Here is an 18,724-nt window from a genome sequence, read left to right as displayed (position 1 = left end):
ATGATTTCCCTTTACAAAAGCCAACATATTGTGTTCATCTGTGTGTCTAATAATCCTGTTCTTTAATACAGTTTCAACCAATTTGCATACACAAGAATCTAACCTACACAAGCTTTTGTTTTGTCTCTATTTTACTGTGTCACTTATGTATTTTAATTAAATGTTTTTTCAACAGGGTCATGTTGGTACAACTGCAACCAAAAAAATTGATGTCTACCTCCCATTGCACACAAGCCAAGACAAACTGCTGCCAATGACAGTTGTGACGATAGCAAATGCCAAGGTGCATGACCTGATTGGACTAATATGCTGGCAATACACGAGTGAAGGACGGGAACCCAAACTAAAGTACTGTTCTTTCTTTACTACTACTTGATCTCTGGTTTTCTCCTCTACAATTGTTTTTGCATAATGAAATGGATTTCTGTGTCAATATTTTTATAAATAAGTCTTACAGGAACCACCTACACAGTTATCAATATTTCTTTGTGAGCAATACACACACATCTATATCTATTTCTCTTTCAATTAAACTGCTGGCTACTGGATAATGATAAACACATGAATCTAGGGATGTGCAAATGAATCATAATTTTAAAACACTGTGTAATATTAAGATAAATTGCACGGCTGTCAGCATCATTGATAGATGTTTCGTTTTTATGTCTGACTTAGTTTTTAAACCACTTCTTAATGACCAAGGATCAAACAAAGATGCATCCAATAAAATCTAGAAATGATCTGTAAACGTTCTGATTTTGAAAGTGGTGGCAAGAGCTGGTCAATATCTGAATCTCTTTCCCTTCTCCCTGCCTGACTCTGCCTATAGAGAGTAAGAGGATGGCATAACTCAAATGGGTGCTGAGTGTCTTGGAATGCTATTCCAGTGTTCTGCTTGAGATTGAGTACGCTGCCATACACAGGCTGCATCCGTATGCACACGAGATCAGAGTTAAGCTTGTGCATGTAATCTGAACTTTTGAATGTGTCACTTTACAAATGTAATGTTCTTTTAATGTAGTCCTTACTACTGAATAGACAAACTATACCAATGTGTGTGTGAATATATCATTTTTTCAGTGTTTATAAAGAATTGACAACTATGGAGTTAAATTCAGTTAAGATCTAAGGTATCCTCCCTGCCCCCATCCTTCTGTGTAAGTGTTTAAAGACACCACTAAAATGAAGATGAATATATTGGCAAAAATGCAAAAGTAGTCATAAAAATTCAATTTTATTTGAAACTGTGAATAATGCTTTATTCTTTAATTGAGAAACCACTATATCATGCACTAGACTCTTTATACTTCCTACCAGAACTTGGCCTGAGTCACCTGTGCAATACAAGATCAGCAAATAGAAATTCTTTACAGCTTCACTCCATCAATAAATTTTTCAGTATTTGCTATAATCCTTGCATATCCCTTTGCTTGGGGTGGGAGACATGAAGGGAATGGGAGGCTGCCCCTAAATTTGTTAGGCTGAAAAATAGATTGTGAGCTGTCTTAGAATATTTCCTCTTCTTTTTTCTTTTTCTTTTTCTTTGGGTAAAGTAATGTTTTAATGGTAGGTCATACAAGTTCTGTGAAATAGGTACTTCATATCTTTTAATCTGGACATCTTTCATTTTAAAATGATACTGTAAAATCTGGAAAAATACTTGCCCAGTATTTGCTGCATAACAAAGGATGAATAACAACATAATATATCAGAACCACCTCTGGTACAAAAGTAGTATAGCAGAGTATAGTAGATGTTTTTATTTGTTAGTGAGTCAAACTTCTGAGTCTGTACCTTGGTCATGGCATATTTCTTGGAAATTTTGCCCTTGTTACCATTTTTCAGGAGTGGGTTTGTATTCATGAGTTGTCTGTATTTGTTCAGCGATAGGTTGAGAACTCTTTGGGCTTTCTGGTGGCTGAGGGGATGAGAGAGAGAGAGAGGTTACTTGGATTTACATTCAGATGCTTTAATTTTGGATCCCTGATTATTAGCTGTCTTCTTTATTGTATAGATAGAGCAGCATAAGGAGGTGGACCTTCTCCCAGATTGAGCTTCATGGCAATTGTTGATTTGGCTCTGTTGTTCCTCCCAGCTCTTTTGAATGAACAGATGTGATATTCAGGTCTTTGATGTATTAAATGTTTCAGTGTTCTGACACTGGTGAAGAAATGTAGAAATAATGGCAGACACTGCCATTTCACTTGTCAGTGTTAATCGCCATTTTCTGTTTGTTAAAATATTTGTTGAACAAGAATGTGATTGTTGTGTATCATTACTATATTTTAAATATGTGAGATGCAACCAGTATCAAAGTCTCAACATGTGTACTTTTTAAGAACACGTTACATGTCATATTGACCAATATCAACAAGTAAAAAGTATCCCGTAAAATAAAATACCAGTGTCCTCAGAAAAAGGCTTGTGTCGTGGAAGTCAACAGACTTTTACTCTCATGGACCAATGGGAGGAGGTGAATGTCAGTGTCTGTCTTGGGGGTGTAACTGCTGACTAGGAATGAGCTTGGCTAGGAATGCTGTCAAATACCCCCAGATCCCACTACAGGGAGAGGAGTTAGTGGGAAAGCTGGGGGTATTGGAACCCTCTCCCCATGTAGCAGATAAGAACCTGGACTTGGGGGTTCAGGGAAAGGGCAAAGTCTCAAAATTTCAATATGATTTGTAAGTATTTTTCTTTGTTCTCATGTTTCTTTGATTCATTTTGTCAGAGCAGCTCAATGCCTGTCAATCGGCAAGGGTCAATTTAACTCTGTTACTTTACAGAATTCGTCTCTAAATAAGAGAATGCATATAACTAAGGTTTTGTAGATGATTTTATTTATTTATTTATTTATTTATTATCACTGATATTATCGTAGCACTTATGAGCTCTAGTCATGGACCAAGACCCCATTGTGCACAGAACAAAACAAAACAAACAGACAAAATGACAGTTTCTGCCCCTGTGAGTTTATAATCTAAAACAAGAGGCAGCCAGTAGTTACAGACAGACCAGTGAGGAAACAATGAAACCATATTTTTCAGCATGGATATTCTCCTTTTCATTTTGTTTGCTCTGGGGCTAGTCATTTTACAGATAAGGGAAGAGAGTGAGGATCAATTTGAGGAAAGCATTAAAAGTTGTGCAGGTTATACCAACTTGTAATCTGGTATAAAAATACAGAAAATAGGCATATCTGCTAATCAAACTAGAGTAGAATAATGAGGAGCTATTCATTGTGAGGTGCAGCCTCTCACCTTCAGGAGAGCAATATCTTGTTGTCAATTTCTTTATCCTAAAATGTTGACCTAATAATCCACAATAAGTGAGCTATAGTTGACAGATTTGAGGATGTTCTATATCCAGTTTGGCCTGCCATTTGGTAGTTTTGTCTCTGTTCAGTGTCTCTTGATATGAGAAAGCCTTGACAGTGTTAGCAACCCTGTCCCTGGCCTCTTATATATGAACTTCAGAATCATAACCCACTGGACCGTTCTGTTGCTAACCATTGATGGATGTGCTTTGCTGATTCTGCCTTCAAAAAGCATGTGGAAATAAAAACAGTTACAAAACATTTCAGAACCACAGATGTATTTATTTTAAATTTTTAAAAACCTATAATTTTGGTACTCACTGCAGTTAAATTCTTCATTCTGTCTACAATAAATTCAGATTTTCAGGACTTTCAACATTTTCAGATACATTTAGCTGAAATTTGGGGTTTAATCTTATCCCAGTGTACATGAATTTACATGCTGGATTACAAATGTGTAAAATTTGCACCAACTAGGCTTGTTTTTTCTGTAGGTTACACACAGTAGTGTACTTACTAAATATAATACAGCTTCACTAGTAATTTTTAGAACCTAATCTATTTTATGCTAATATCTTGTGTTAATACCAGCTCATGAGGGATACACACATTAGCTCTGAAGCAATAGCAAGTGGATATACACATGTTACAGTAGACTAAATTTTTCTGCAACTTAATATGTATATGATAAAATATTTGCTCCAAAGTGATCTCCAGCTCTGTACTGTAATTTGTCATTTATATTTTGCTTATCCTTTTTCGTTGACAATAAGAGAGGTTTCCTTTTTTAAAACAAATGCAAATGTGTACAACTAATGAAATTCTGACTTAGCTTATAAAAATAAGATGATTTCAGAGTTGTGTCTGAACCTATATTATTCCTCAAAAATCTTTGTTTGCTATTTGGGGCATCTGAAGCATGATCAGTTTATGGCACGTGACAGACGTCATGTACTTGCAGTACAGGAGGACACGTATGGATTGAGGACAGCATTTCAGCGTTGATAATTGGTTTTGGCACATTGGGATCTCTCTCAGGCCATCCTGAGTGTGGTTTTCTGATGCATGCTTGTATCTCCCCCTAGCTTTAATGGGACTTATGCACATGTGGCAAGTACAAAACAGACATTTTAATGTTGTGCCAAACAAATAGTTCCTGCCTCAGAAGGGCTAGCAGTCTAAGGGCAGAGACAGGAATGGCTCAGAACAGTATAGTACAAAGATGAGTGCCAGGTGGGCCTTCACACTGATATGTGTCATGGAGTGAGGGATGGGGAGGGGCTGATTTTTTTTATTAGCTTTATTTTTAAATATAGTGAGTGTGCAGAACTACACTGTAGCGTGTTAATAGAAATACAAACTGAAGTGCATCTTTTCTGTCTAAATTGATAGTCCTGTAAATTTCTAGATTCTGTTGCCAGTCCTACCCTTGAACAGTTTTTCTAAAGTTTGCTGCTGTGTTCTTGAAGTTTAAAATTAGTTCTACAACGATGTGTCAATTCTTCATAACAGTTGAGAAGCTCATAAAAATTTCTTTTACAACATTACAGAATTTACAAAATTTATAGTGACAAACATTGCTAGATTACTTTCTTGTTAGCCATCCATTTAGCAAATCTACAGTTTACATTAATATTAATGTGTCGTCATTACCTATTTTATATAATAAATATCTTAGACATGACAGTATGCATATAGATCACCTGGAGTAAGCGCTCTCAAGAAGCACAGTTGCAACCAAAGGTTTGTGAATTAATTGAGAAAATTGCAAATCAAGTAGTCAGTGAAATAATTCATTGTCACATCCAATCAATAAACTTTGTAAATCAACTCATTTAATTCAAAAAATGATCTATATAGATCAAGCGACCAATTAAACAATTAGCATACACTTTGCAATTAATTAATTTAAGCATCAATCATGCAATTAAAACTCCAAATTCAAACAGCAGATTTTAGAAACATACCCCTATCTGAACACTGAGGCTGTACTTCATGCCTCTAGAACAGGACTGGATGCTGGCAGACTTACATTAAAAAAAATAAAAATCAGAGCTGAACAATAGAAGTGTTATATAGTGTTTACACTTTAATATGATAAATGTGATGATAATGAGCCAACATTATGATATTTTGTTTATATAAAGCTAGAGCTCTGTGATTCTAGCGTGTGGAAAGAAACTGGTTTAGCGCTGTCTTGCCGCCTCCCCACGCCCTCCCCCCAGCATGTGCTTGAGAAACTTGTGTATATTTATTTCAGGCATTAATGCGTAATAATGTTAACTGCGTTGATTGATTGGGCTGTATAGGACTTAAAAGGTGTTTTTGTGTAGTTTGCTTTCCACCATAATAATAGTTTACATTGAACACAAATCCTTGACTTTTTATGTAACTATTTCCTTGACGTATTTTTGTTGCACTGTTTACATGTGTGTCCATTCTGCACCATTTGAGTATATTTTTATAGGTAAGAGCTTTTTTCACAGTTACTAGGTCTAAAACAGAAGAACATAGACATTGCTCATTCAGATTTCATTCTAAAAATATAACTGTCACCAAATATACAGATTCAGGAATATTTTAATTGCTGTTCTGTCTATCATTATTTTGCATACAAATGAGTTAATGTGAGGCTGTTCTGCCTTATTTGGATGTTTTCTTATTACTGCTATATCACATGATTATGCTAACTAAAGGGTTTAAGGCTTGATGCTGTGTATAAATATTGCAAATCAGTGATATTTAAAGCGTTTTGATTTCTATACCATAGAAGCTTGCTGGCTTATTCTAAACAGCATTCAGCAATTCACACTGGACCATAGAATTTAGTTGGCTATGTAGCTTCCCCTCTGAAATAAACTTGCTCTTTGTTTGTTTCAGTGACAATGTCAATGCCTACTGTCTCCATATTGCTGAGGACGATGGTGAGGTTGACACCGACTTTCCACCTTTGGATTCCAACGAACCCATTCATAAATTTGGCTTCAGCACTCTGGCATTGGTTGAAAAGTACTCTTCTCCAGGGCTGGCAGCTAAACAGTCGCTCTTTGTTCGAATGTGAGTATTGACACCAGCTTTCTAAATTATCATAACATCTGAGCATAGAGTCTAGCAAACACATTTTTTCTTTTTTCTGCTCTGCTCTGCTCCTAAGCATTTGAATTTTGCAAAACTCAGGTTTCAGGTGTATTTGAGAGTCTTCATAAGTAGAATACACAATCCTGTACAGGTCATGCGAAAAGGAAATGCAGTTCAGGCCTTCAGTTTTACCTTTTCTCATAATGGCTAAAATCCAAAAGACAATAGCTGTCTAGTTCTAAAATTGCAGAGAAAAAGAAGCCACTCACTATGATTCACATACAAGGTGTTGGACTCTTTTGTGCCTCTGTTACTAATAAATATTTGGGGGATTTTCACATTTTTGAGTTTATAATATTCAATTCAGTCTGTGCACACCCTCCTTTGTGAAAAATAATTTATTTTATAACTGAAAATGTAATAAGTTTTGAATTGTAAATTAAATAATACACTCTCATGCATACAGTAGTAGTTGTAAGAGAACCAAACTTCTGGAGGCACATCAACTTTGGCCTAGCACCTAAATGAGACAGTTATTTCCAGCTCTGTTATACGTGGAAAGAAATAATGTAACACTGTTCAGAACTGTGCATCGTAGCTACTGTATGTTTGGTGTAAAATGCAGATCAGTCATTACAGCATCAATTATTATCATAAACCATGAATAAACTAGAAAAAAAATTGATTTGCAGATGTTTGGGTCCTTCGAAAAGAAAGTGATAAAATATTTTTCCCTAATATTGGAAGTGCTTTATTCAGTAAAATATTGGCATTTGGCCCATATTCACAACCATAGAGGTGCTTCCACTTACGTATTATCCCAAATGCAGATAAGATGTATTATATATTTATGATTACTTTTTGGCATAATCCCAACTATGTGCTCTCTGTCTTGCTGACAGGTATGAAGATCCCTACCCCAAAGAGCTTTCTCAGAAATCCCGTGCATTAACCTAATATTCACTCCTCCAGTGGAGCCAAAGTCCCTCATTCTGCCCATACTGTTTCATTAGGCTGCAGGCAGCTGTGATGTCCATTGAGAGAGAGCTCATTTTGCCCTCCCTGGTACTTTGCTTTGGTGGGAGAGGTGGGCTCCCCTGGGCTCATAGTCCAACCTTGTTTGTTAACTGTATGTCCAATTACTACAGCAGAGTAGTATATTAGCCATATCATTGAGAAACTGTAGTGATTCCACAGCTGCCTGTAAGGGAGACATCTAAGTGTTGATCATATTGTATAGTAGGATAGAACGGAGGAGAGCAGAGGATTTTCTTGGTTCCTTGTCCTCTTCCCAATGCCAAAGTGAATTTAATAAAATAAAAGCATTCTGAAAGGTAAATGTGGCCCCTAAAAGGCCAAGAGGAGGGACAAAATAATCCAGAGTAATTTGTAGTGCAATAGTACATAGAGATCCCACTCAGGACAAGTGCTTATCACACTGGGCACTGTACAAACGTATAGGAAGGAATGGTCCCTAGCTCACAGAGTTTGCCATCTAATACAAGGCAAGGCATGGCAAGTGAGGGTGCCAAACAGGGAGGAACCAGGGGAGGTAGAAAGAGGATAACAGTAATAATGAATACACAGTCACATGAATACACAGTCTAACCTGCATGCTTGATGGTTCTGAGTCACGTAAGTATCATTGTTTTTTAAATTGTACGCTTGACCTAATCTTCAGTGGTTGGCTGATTTCTTGTAGGCATTGCAGCAGAGGTCTGGGAGGGATTTGAAAGAGAGAAGGTTTATAGCCTTACTGACTGGTTCAGGGCAGTAGCCATGGAAAGAATGAAAGAGGTCTTTTAGGAAAGAAGGCAAGTTTATTCTTCTAAAGTGATAGGGAAATTCTCCACTCCAGAGCTGTGGGCCAGGTCTCTCACCTGTGAGGGAGAGGCTCCAACTTTCACATAAAATATCCAGTGTGTCGCAGCCTTCCACTCACTAGAGGCTAAGAGTTCTGCTAAGTCCACAAGAAAGAGAATTCCTTTGCTTGGCTCATTTGTGTGACTTGGAGCTGTGCAAAACAAGAAATAGGCCAAAACAAAAATGGACCTTGTAATAAGATGTGAAAGATTACTTCATTTCCTCTTTGTTTCAGTTTCCACACACTCGCATACAGCGCTGGAGTACATTTGAAAGGCTATGTCATCTTCAATATTTGATTTGATTTTCTGACAAAGCATCCTTTAAATAGCATGTCCTGAATTTTTTTTTTTTCCTTCAGAACATACTTTAAAAATTTCAGACCTTTTTTTGGCTCCATTGCTGATGTTGAGAAGGGTCTTTTCAGGAGGCTCAAGAGCAACAGTACAGAATATGTTTTAAATATTCCTCCCTCTCTGTGGGTGCACATGCATGCTACCTCTTTGATTTCCGCTCTGCTGCTACTGATTAAACACTGTCTTGCAAGTTGTGGGGAGGGTATGTTTGTTAGCTCCTGTCAATGTGATTGTATGGAAGTGGTATCACTGTACCCCCCTACAGGAAGTGCAACTGGCTAATCAACAGAACAGTGATATTAGCTGTACATAGTGTAGTCAAATGCCAAAAGGAATATAATGAAAAACATTAACAAATTATTTTGCTCTAATGTTGGGGGAGGTGGGGTCACTTGTTACAAAAGTAGGAACAAACTTTTCAGCTTCAGATGTGACTTTTGAAGTTGATAGTGTTCCTTTGAACAAATAAAGTTTTAAGTGAACTTTCAAAAATCTCAGCTGTTAAATGTTCTCTGCTTTGAAGTACTGTAGTATTCCAGCACCTGAAGTGTGAGAGTACAGTGAAAGAAAAGCCAGAGCTGGTGTGGGTGTAAATTAGTGGACTGCTCATTTACTTGAGTCTTAGAGAAGCAACTGTGTTATTTCTTTTCATTCTGTAGTAATTGCAACCATTTTCATTGTCCAGATTGTCATTGTCCATAGAAATGGAACATATGCAGTCTGCATAATTTAGAATTTTTAAATCTCACTTAGTAACCATTGCCAAAAAGGAAATTATCTGGAGAGAACAACAGTTCTGTCTGTTTAAAATGACAGAAATAAGAAATAAAAGATGGAAGTCACTCATTGCCTGCTTTAAGATTTAAAAGGTCAGATAAATCAAATATGTGCCTTTGCACTCTACAATATCTGTCTCTTGAAATGGAGCCAGAATAAGCTTTGTACCAGCAGAAATATATAGTAAGCACAGGTTTTAAAATCTAAAATTCATTAAATTTGCTGATGTCTTTAAAGTTCAATAAAAAACTAGTCATGTTTAAACCACATCAGATTTGTAACTGCTCATTTAATAAGAATGTTGCCTGTACATAACCAATAATAATGGGCTGGATCATCCCGCAGTAAAACCCACAGAAGAGTGCTAAGGGGGAGGTACTATTCCAGAGGAGCTCCTCGTGGAGTTCCTCCCCAGCATGGTTAGAGTGATTTTAAATCAAGGCGATTTAAATCAATGGCTGAATAAATTAAACTTTAATTTAAATCACTTGTTTTTTTTAAGTAATTTCAATCATGTTGAGACTTTGTAAAACTAATTTGAAATTATGTACTATTGCAACTTTAGATTAAAATTTCTAATTAAATTACTGTTTTTCAAATGCAACTACAGGCAAGGTATCTTATTTGAATTTTACAAAACTGCTACAGGCAAAAAACAAAACACTGACAATTAAAATCCTGATCTGCTGCAAATACTTAAGCAGGAATGTAACTTTATTTCAATGGGACTACTCATGTACTTAAGTGTTTTCAGGATCAAGGACTAAAATTTAATTTTTATTAAAATTTATCTTAGCGGCAAAAAAGTCATCATCATTCCAAAACAAAATTGCTTTGGTGTTTAACAATGAAATGTTATCTAAGCTTTCAGCATATTAACAAAGTTATTGAGAAGTCTTTTAAACCCACAGGCCAAAATTTTCAAAAATAAACACCTAAAGATAGGCTCCTAAATCCATATTTAGGCACCTGACGGTGAGTTTTTTAAAAGCATTTGTTATTTAAGGCCTCATAGTCCACTGGCTTAGAACTCCAGTCTCTGAGGAAGGAGTATAGGCTAGTCAAATGGTTTCAAATGACTTGTGGAACTTCAGTGTATTGGAAGGTACTGGGGGGTTGGGGGGGGGGCAGGGATGCAAATATACACAGGCTATTCATTTATCAGCTCTGTTTGAGGTTTTTTGGTTCTCACAGTAGGGATGTTATTGAGAGCTCTGGACTTGTCTCTTTCGGCACAGATGAGCATTTTAAATGTGAAACTTACTAGTAGACTAAATCTATATAGAATATCAGATTTTACTAACAATTTGGAAATTAAAGAAACACATACAAAAAAATCTGCTAGTAATTGAAGACTATAAAATGGGAAGAAGGTAAATAACTAGCAATGAGTAAATTTAAAAAAAATGTATATTTTTTTGTATTTGTGATTTTTATTTTTATTTTTTTGCCCATTCCCTGCTCCCTCATCTTTCTAATGGGGATGGGATGTAGTTGACACCCTTCCCCACCTGCAAAATGAATGTTGGGTCCTGCCCCAAGCTGCAGGGTCCCCAGATGCCTCTGTCTCCACAGTAACTCTGTGCCCCTGGCATCCCCACTCCTGCTAGTAGGCATGCCCTCTAACCATGGCTGCCCTACGGACCCCTCTTCAGGAAAATTCCTACCACTGAGCGGGCTCTGCAGGAAAGGTGGTAGGTTGGAGGACCATGAGCATCCTCCCCATCTTAACTCAGTATGAACTTGCTAACCCAGGCCACTTGCCTGCATAGCTTTTGAATCCCACAGGGTCCTGGGAGTAGGGGAAAGTGCTGTGCAGCAACTGACTTTTATCCCCATGCTGCCCCAGAAGGGAGGAGGGGTGAAGGTTAGTGCACAGATCTCGGGGACACAATCAGATCAATAATAAATACTGCTCGCTCAGGGAAACTAGCCACAGTCAAATGTAATGTTTTTCCTAGGATATTAGGTAGACCAATTAAGCAAGGTGGACCAAATGCTCCAAATTTTATATGGTATAATGAAACCCATCAACTCAAAGCAGTAGCAGTTAGGGGATACTCTAATGCGTCCTAGCACTGGGTCTTCATTGAACCAGAAAACTCTAGAAATGTAGATATTGCCAGCTTCCTATGGATTGTCGTTGTTTTTTGTTTGTTTTTGTTTTTAAACCTGCACTCTCTAGAAATCTGTACCCAGTATTTGGATTTGGGATCGACCTATAAATTAAAAAAAAATGCTTTTTTGACCATTACAAAAGGTTTTGCAGTTCATTTATTTTACAGTAGAAGAGTTGTAAAGACTGGGAGAGTTATTGAATATATATGGCTGGCCAGTAAAGGGACCTTTTTATTAAATCAAAACCATCCATAGTTGGCCAATTCTTCCATGTTAGCAGAACCTGCCAGTTAACTGTTCGTTTTCCTGATGGTTTAGGAACTTGTTTTACACAGAAAGCTAACTTTAATAGAGACAGTGGCTTCTGGACTAACAGGAAATAAAACAAACAAAATCAGTAATTGCTATCAGTCTTTGCTAACAACTTTTCCAATGAGCAAATGTCTGTGTGTTGTTCAGTTGGACAAGGATTTGGGTTGATAAATTACCCTAGAGAAATCTAATTTAAGATGGAAAAGATGATCAAAATGTGATGACTATAGTTGAGAAATATTTCTGTAAACAAAAACTGCAAAGATTAAACTAAATCCCTTTAACTATCATAAAAACAGATTCTACATCTTCTTTTCCTTTACTGTTGTTGTACTAATGCATATAATTGTATTCTTTTTTGTTTTGTCTCTCTTCTCACCTTAAAGTATTCTCAGTTGCTACTCTGTCAGTCTAGTGACTTGTAATGTTTATTAATACTGTATCACTGGTGAAAAAACTTGATGCTTCTGAGAAGCTTCATGATGAAACGTGGCATTTGATTTCAAGATCTTGCCCATGTTTTATGCTGAATACATTATCAGATGTTATGCAGTTCACTGAACTGACAGTTATGGACCCTCGCCTGGGACCCCATTTCAGCAGGACATATTTGAGCAGAAACAGTTTGCAGAACTTTATACACTTAAACTCCTTGCCAAGGCAAACTCTTAGCCACTTGAGTTTGTTATAAATACCCAGTGGCAATAGTTGGAAGTAGTCCATGGTGTGTTTTATGTTCTTAGCTGAATGTAAATGTCTTTGTGGTTATATAGAGTAATAAATAATTGAGTTTGATTAGGGAGAGGGACCTCATTATGCCCCCACCTGTGCCCAGCTAGTAGGGGAGGGTCGAAATGAAGCCATTAGCTGTCTCTCTTACTGGCATCTCAAAGAGCTCAAATACATCTGTGTCTTATTTTCTTTTCTGGCACAATCAGTTGAGCAAGCTAAGCAGGCATGACCGAATTTGGCAAGTTCCAAGGACTCTGGCAAAGTTACACAAGGAGAAGTGGCTTCTAACTGCCCATTAGTCTAGCGAGTTATGTTTTTGGAAATGTCTGTTATGGAAAGGAGTACTTTGTCCAGTGTCAAACACTGCATTCTCAAACAATCAGCTTTGATGTCAATTTGAGTTTCAGGTTGAGTCAAACAAAGCACTGCATTCATGTAAATGTGAACCTTGTTAGCTGATGAAGTAATACCTGAAAGACTTATTTCAAATGAGCCAAAGTTATTAAAGTAATTCTGATACTACCCATTAGGATTTTCTTCTTCCTGAAAATTTTATTGTCACAGCTTGACACACTGTGACTAATGGCATTGTTCGGGAGTTGGTGATTCTGCTGCCATTTGGCTCCTAGTTGAAATTTGGCATACAAGGCCTCTAGCCTGGAGCATGCTTTATTTTCCTGTTTTGTTCAAATTGCTTTGATCATTATCATCTCCCTCCTCCCCTCCCTCCCCAAGTTACACTAGCTATATACCTGAGAGATTCAGATTGGAAACAATCAAATCATATGACATCTTCCTTGTGGTGCACTTATGAATGCAATTCAGAGGTTATGGAAGCTTCCCTATAATAGTCCTATCCTCTGTTTTCATACGTGTACGTATAACTTACAAAATGTATTTTATCACGTATATAAAATGCAAATATATATAGGTTAACTTAATGTATGATCACAGTACAGCAATCAAACCCAAATGCACCCCAAAGTCTCGTGAGGCTTACTTTAGGCCCACAAAAGCAAGCCATTTCAGAGGCAGAGCTAAAAATGTGGGCTGACCCAGTCATCATGATTCACATTATTGTGCACTTTAATCTAAAAAATTACTCATCTTAAATTAAGGACAGTACATCAACTGGGATTTTTAGCATACTTTGATTTCACACTGTTCAGATGGAAAACACTTAGTCATCATCAGTCGTTTTCAACTATGTCAGTGATTTTCTGCAGAAAACTTGTAAGTTCTATAGATTCCACCTCAGAACAGAACAAAAGTTGTTTCCACATGAGCGAGAAACACAGACAGTGCTTGGAAAAGTTTTGCTTAACGTTGATGACAGAAGTCTTTCCTCCTTTTTTTTTAAAAACTGTTAATTTAGTTACCTAAACTGAACCCAAGACTAAGGTAGTATATAAATCCCCCACTTCTCCCCCCCAAAATCAACATTCCAAGCTTTGAAGCTTTTGCCTTTTCTTTTGTTTTCATTTTCCTCTCCTGAACCTTGCCACCCTGGCTTCAGCGCTAAGGCTGTAAAGGAAGATGGAAAGCCAAGTTACCTCAGAATGATCACTATCATTAACATTCACGGGTGGTTCACTTATCATTCCTGACTGCACAGACATGGCAGCCGTTATGAAACGTCCACAGGTGTAGCACGATGATACATATTACATTGTGCCACAATGGATTTATGTATTCTGTAACAAAAGAAAAGTGTAATGAAAAAATACAGAAGGTAATCCTTTATTCCTTCACTGCACAATTTATCAGTAATGCCTGTGGATGATAAGTGCCAGGGATTTCCTTTGCTTGATTTAACCTTGTCACCCAGGTGTGTGTTTGTAAAATGACAGAAAAATACAGGCTAAGGAATTTCTTTGACTCTGTTTTTTCTAAAGGTACTTTTAATTGATAGAACAGTATCTTTGTCGGTCCGATGTTTTCTAGCAGCTAAAGATAAATGCATTGGTTTAAAATAATGGTATCACACAACAGTGGGGTAGGTTAAAATGTATGTAATTTGAAAACCTACTTAAATGTATGCTGGATAAGATATAGCTTGTAATGAGGACACTTGATATATGGTATCAATATAGGAAATGACTGAGAACCTGGCAGGTAACCCTTGAAATGCATTTCCCACCACAGTAGCACCTCACTACTGTGTACTAATGAAAGGGAAAGTCAATATGGATTGGCAAAGTTTGCAGGCTGCTGAGTGCTGGCGATAGGGATGAGCCCTGGCACCACCAGCCAAGTGTAAGTGATAGCACTGTTCCACAGCATTACAGAGTGCCAGGAGAAAGGGCAGGAGGTCTCATGCTTCTCTCTCCCTTTGGTGCATGGGAAACATGGCGTAACACACTGGCCTTGCCCCGAGATGACAGCAGAATTTTATTGTGCTTTCCGTGCAGATTAGGGGTTTTACTGTGTACTACCATGTGGTACTGAGATTCTGCTGTGTATTGTCAGAGAAGAACAATGTTCTTCTTTCATTTAACTAAAACAAAGCAAGAAAATACTAGTAAGTCTGAACTCTGACTGGCATTTCAAACACCTTTGGCATTATTCCATAGCAAATATCTAAAAGTTTACAAATGTGGGGTGCACTTTACATTTCATTTCTCTTGCCAAGGTCTCACTGACTGAATAGCTCACTAAATATAGTAAAACATCGAGGTTTCTCTTTTTTTGCTTTGATCAGTAAAATAAACTTTTAAAGATTGTTCTGGGATGGGATCCAGCTTCTGAGGCAAAGAATGGCTGTGGTTCAGCCATGATTTAGTAAGAGAATGTTCAGTCGAATTAGTTGGACAGTTCTCAGGCCAGCTGCTCAGCAGGAAAAGCTTGACCAAGTTAAAATGGACTGAAACACTAGCAGGATCAACAACAGCTTTTCCTTTTTAGCGGCTGAAGTGACAAGAATGAAAAGTCTGTTTTCCATTTTGGGGAGTTCCAGAGATGTCTTAGCATTAGCAAACCCAAATTAGGTCATCAGTGCTCAATTGCCATTGTTTGCTTTACTCCCAGAAGACAGCTTGACTTATTCTTAGCTTAGATTGAAGGCCTTAGTTTGCTTATGAGAAAACACATTGAAAGAATTTAAGTTCGCAAGGCTGGTCATGTTCCTGTTTGACCATATTAGTTAGATTTTGTTTTTATTTTGAACTTATTTTTCCTCATTATTTTTAATGTTTTGGTTTGCCTGGAAGTTCTTTCTGTTATATAACATCCTGCGGTAAGTATCTAGGAATAGCAGACCCCTCCTTCAGGGCAGAGTTTTGGGTGTTCATCAGCCTTGATGCTTTAAAATGCTCTCCAGACTTCTTCCTCGACACATCAGTAGCACACATCAGATAACTTGGAAATGTAAAAGAAACAGTTTCCATTACTTGTAGTGTTTTGACACATATACTGCTTCCATATGCCAACTTTTAACCAGAAAAACCACAAAGTTTTCCTCAGTAGATAAGTCAAGACTAGAGAAAACTGTAAGGAACTCAAGGGATCTAACAGAACTAGATAAATGGGCTGCATGATGGCATGTAAAATTTAGTGTGGACAACTGTACTGTGTATTGAAATGTATAGTTTGAACTAGTCATGTGCATTGCAGGGTTCTGAATTTAGTGAAAACCCCTGCTGTGTATGACAGCAATCAAAAAAGCAAACAAAATGTCTGGCTGTTTTAAGACTGAAAATTTTATGATGTCATCATAGAAATGGGTTGTACTCCCTCATTTTGAGCACTGTGTTCACTTCCGATCTCTCCAACTCAAAAATATACAGCATAGATAGAAGAATAACAAACAAACTTGAAGAGGCATGAAAAGAGGATAGATTGAAAAGATAGGAATGTATCAGAGGGGTAGCCGTGTTAGTCTGGATCTGTAAAAGCAGCAAAGAATCCTGTGGCACCTTACAGACTAACAGATGTTTTGGAGCATGAGCTTTCATGGGTGAATACCCACTTCGTCGGATGCATGTAGTCATCCGACGAAGTGGGTATTCATCCACGAAAGCTCGTACTCCAAAACATCTGTTAGTCTATAAGGTGCCATAAAATAGGAATGTTTAGTTTAGAGAGGATAGTTCTGTAAAATAATGAATGGTACAGAGAAGGTAAATGTAATGCTCTGTTTACACTGTCTCATGACACCAGAGCAAAGGGAAAGGGAAATGAAATTGGGAGGCAATTTAAAGGAAAGAGTTTTACATAACACATAATTCTGAAACTCACTGCCACAGGGTTTCACTGAGGCCAAGAGCCACGTAGGATTCAAAAGAGACTTTAGACATTTTATAAGGATAATGAGAACATTCACAGAAGCAATTTTTAAAATTTATCTAATGTATAATGGATATGAACCCAGATGCTCCAGTGCATAAGCCATCAAATAACTGCCTTGATATAGGAAGAACTTCCCCTAAATTGGTAGGTTATCCCATAATTATCCACTGTAGAGTTTCTTGCTCCTCCTCTGCAGCATCTGGTATTGGCCACTGTCAGAGACAGGGTACTGGTCTAGATGGCCTGCTGATCTAATCTGATACGTTAATTTCTATGTAACTGCTATATTTCCCCACCTTCACCCCATGCTTGTAGGGTCATGTGGGAAAGGACACGGTGGTTGGCCACATGTTATGTTTGTTGTAAGACCAGTGTGTATGTATTCCAAAATTGAGGAACCTGTCTCATTACAAACTTGTGCAGGCTCACACTGTTGTTGATAGCAGTGATAGTGCAGCTGATGGTTGTGGTTGAGAAATAACGTGTGACGAGCTCAAGTTGTCAGTGAGCCTTCTAGGATATTTCCCAGCGTGGGATAGGGCTGAGACAGTAATCGGAACGAAACCTCTTCCCAGAGTTAGGGTCATCCTATAACATTCAGTTTGGTCCTTTTTATAATGATGTAAGTGTATTGATTGGATTGTTGTTGACTGCCAGTTAGTTTTAAAATATTCCAGCCATGCTGTTCATCTAGAATTTTGTTTCCTGATTAAAATATTGAAGTAGCCAAATAGAGAGCAAGAGAGCTCCGCCGCCTCCTGTCTAAATTGCCTTGTGAAATACAATTTCTTCCTTACCATGCAGCCCTTTCTCTGTGTGTGCCCAACATCTCTAAAATTTCCTTCAGTGACATCTGCTGACATGAACAGAGATTGACTGCAAGGTCCAATGGGCAAAATTTACTGACTGATCAGCCAGGCACCTCTCTTATTACGCCATCATCTTCTCCACTTCACCAGTGGATAGCACTCTCAGTACCCCTTTGTCCGTTTCTCCTATGACCATCTCAAGGCCAATTACATACCTCGTCCCTACACGAAATGCCATCCTGAGCTGAGGACCAGACGAGCTAACCTGTTTTCATTAACATCTCTCTTCCAGATTTATGCCGCAATGCTCACGAGAAACAAGTCAACAAAGCCATTCATTTTATTTAATATAAAGCTGTGCCCTAGTTTTTCCCTCCTAACGGTTTTGTTGCACCTTGATTGCATCATGTATGAAAATGAGATTGCAAGGTGTTTGGGGTAGGGGCCAGTTCTTATGTATTCTGCAAAGCACCTAACATGCTTTCCTGATAATGAGAAATAAAGGAGTTCTGCTCGTGTGTTTGCTCATTTTCCTTTTGTAAGGACAAACACAAAGTGATTTGAAATGAAGATGATAAATTAGGAAAACCCCTGCAGCATACCCTGAGCTTTGTCACTTTTCTCCTTTGCTGTCCCCCACTTGCTCATCAGAGCTTGCGTAACTTCTCTCATCATGTCACAAGTATTTGAATCTTTCTGTTTAGGTCATTGGTATACCCAGTGCATGTTTTGCTCACTACACTTATATGCGGTGAGGATTGCAATAAACTGTCCTATGTTTTGTAATAACGAGGTGTGTGTGTGTATGTGTCTTGCAGAAATGCTGCTCATGGATTCTCACTTATTCAGGTGGACAGTATGAAGGTCACCATGAAGGATATCTTACAAAAGGCCTTAAAGCGGAGGAAGGGATCACAGAGGGGTTCAGGTGGGACACATATTTTGCTCTCTGTAAAGAGATGTTTTGCCATAAGTAACTTTTTTCCCTCTGAAATCTGTTCATTGTAACTGTCATGCAAAATGCTAATTTTTGTTCAGTTGGTATTGTGATTTTCTGCACAGCTCCAAAGATGCTCTGT

At 37.8% G+C, this 18,724-nt stretch overlaps 1 protein-coding gene across 2 annotated transcripts in view; it reads left to right on the top strand.

The window, feature by feature from the left end:
• The window catches only part of MAPKAP1 (MAPK associated protein 1), a 167,007-nt gene that overhangs the window by 80,643 nt on the left and 67,640 nt on the right, over positions 1–18,724 (top strand). For both annotated transcript variants that reach the window (XM_030535228.1, XM_030535227.1), the window contains exons 5-7: positions 176–348; positions 6,194–6,370; positions 18,464–18,573. In XM_030535228.1, coding sequence (XP_030391088.1) covers positions 176–348; positions 6,194–6,370; positions 18,464–18,573 — 460 coding nt within the window. The remainder of the gene's footprint in view (positions 1–175; positions 349–6,193; positions 6,371–18,463; positions 18,574–18,724) is intronic.

Source organism: Gopherus evgoodei, chromosome 16 (genome assembly GCF_007399415.2).
Source record: "Gopherus evgoodei ecotype Sinaloan lineage chromosome 16, rGopEvg1_v1.p, whole genome shotgun sequence".
In the NCBI taxonomy this organism is placed as follows: domain Eukaryota; kingdom Metazoa; phylum Chordata; order Testudines; family Testudinidae; genus Gopherus; species Gopherus evgoodei.
This window is presented reverse-complemented; position numbering and strand designations above follow the sequence as displayed.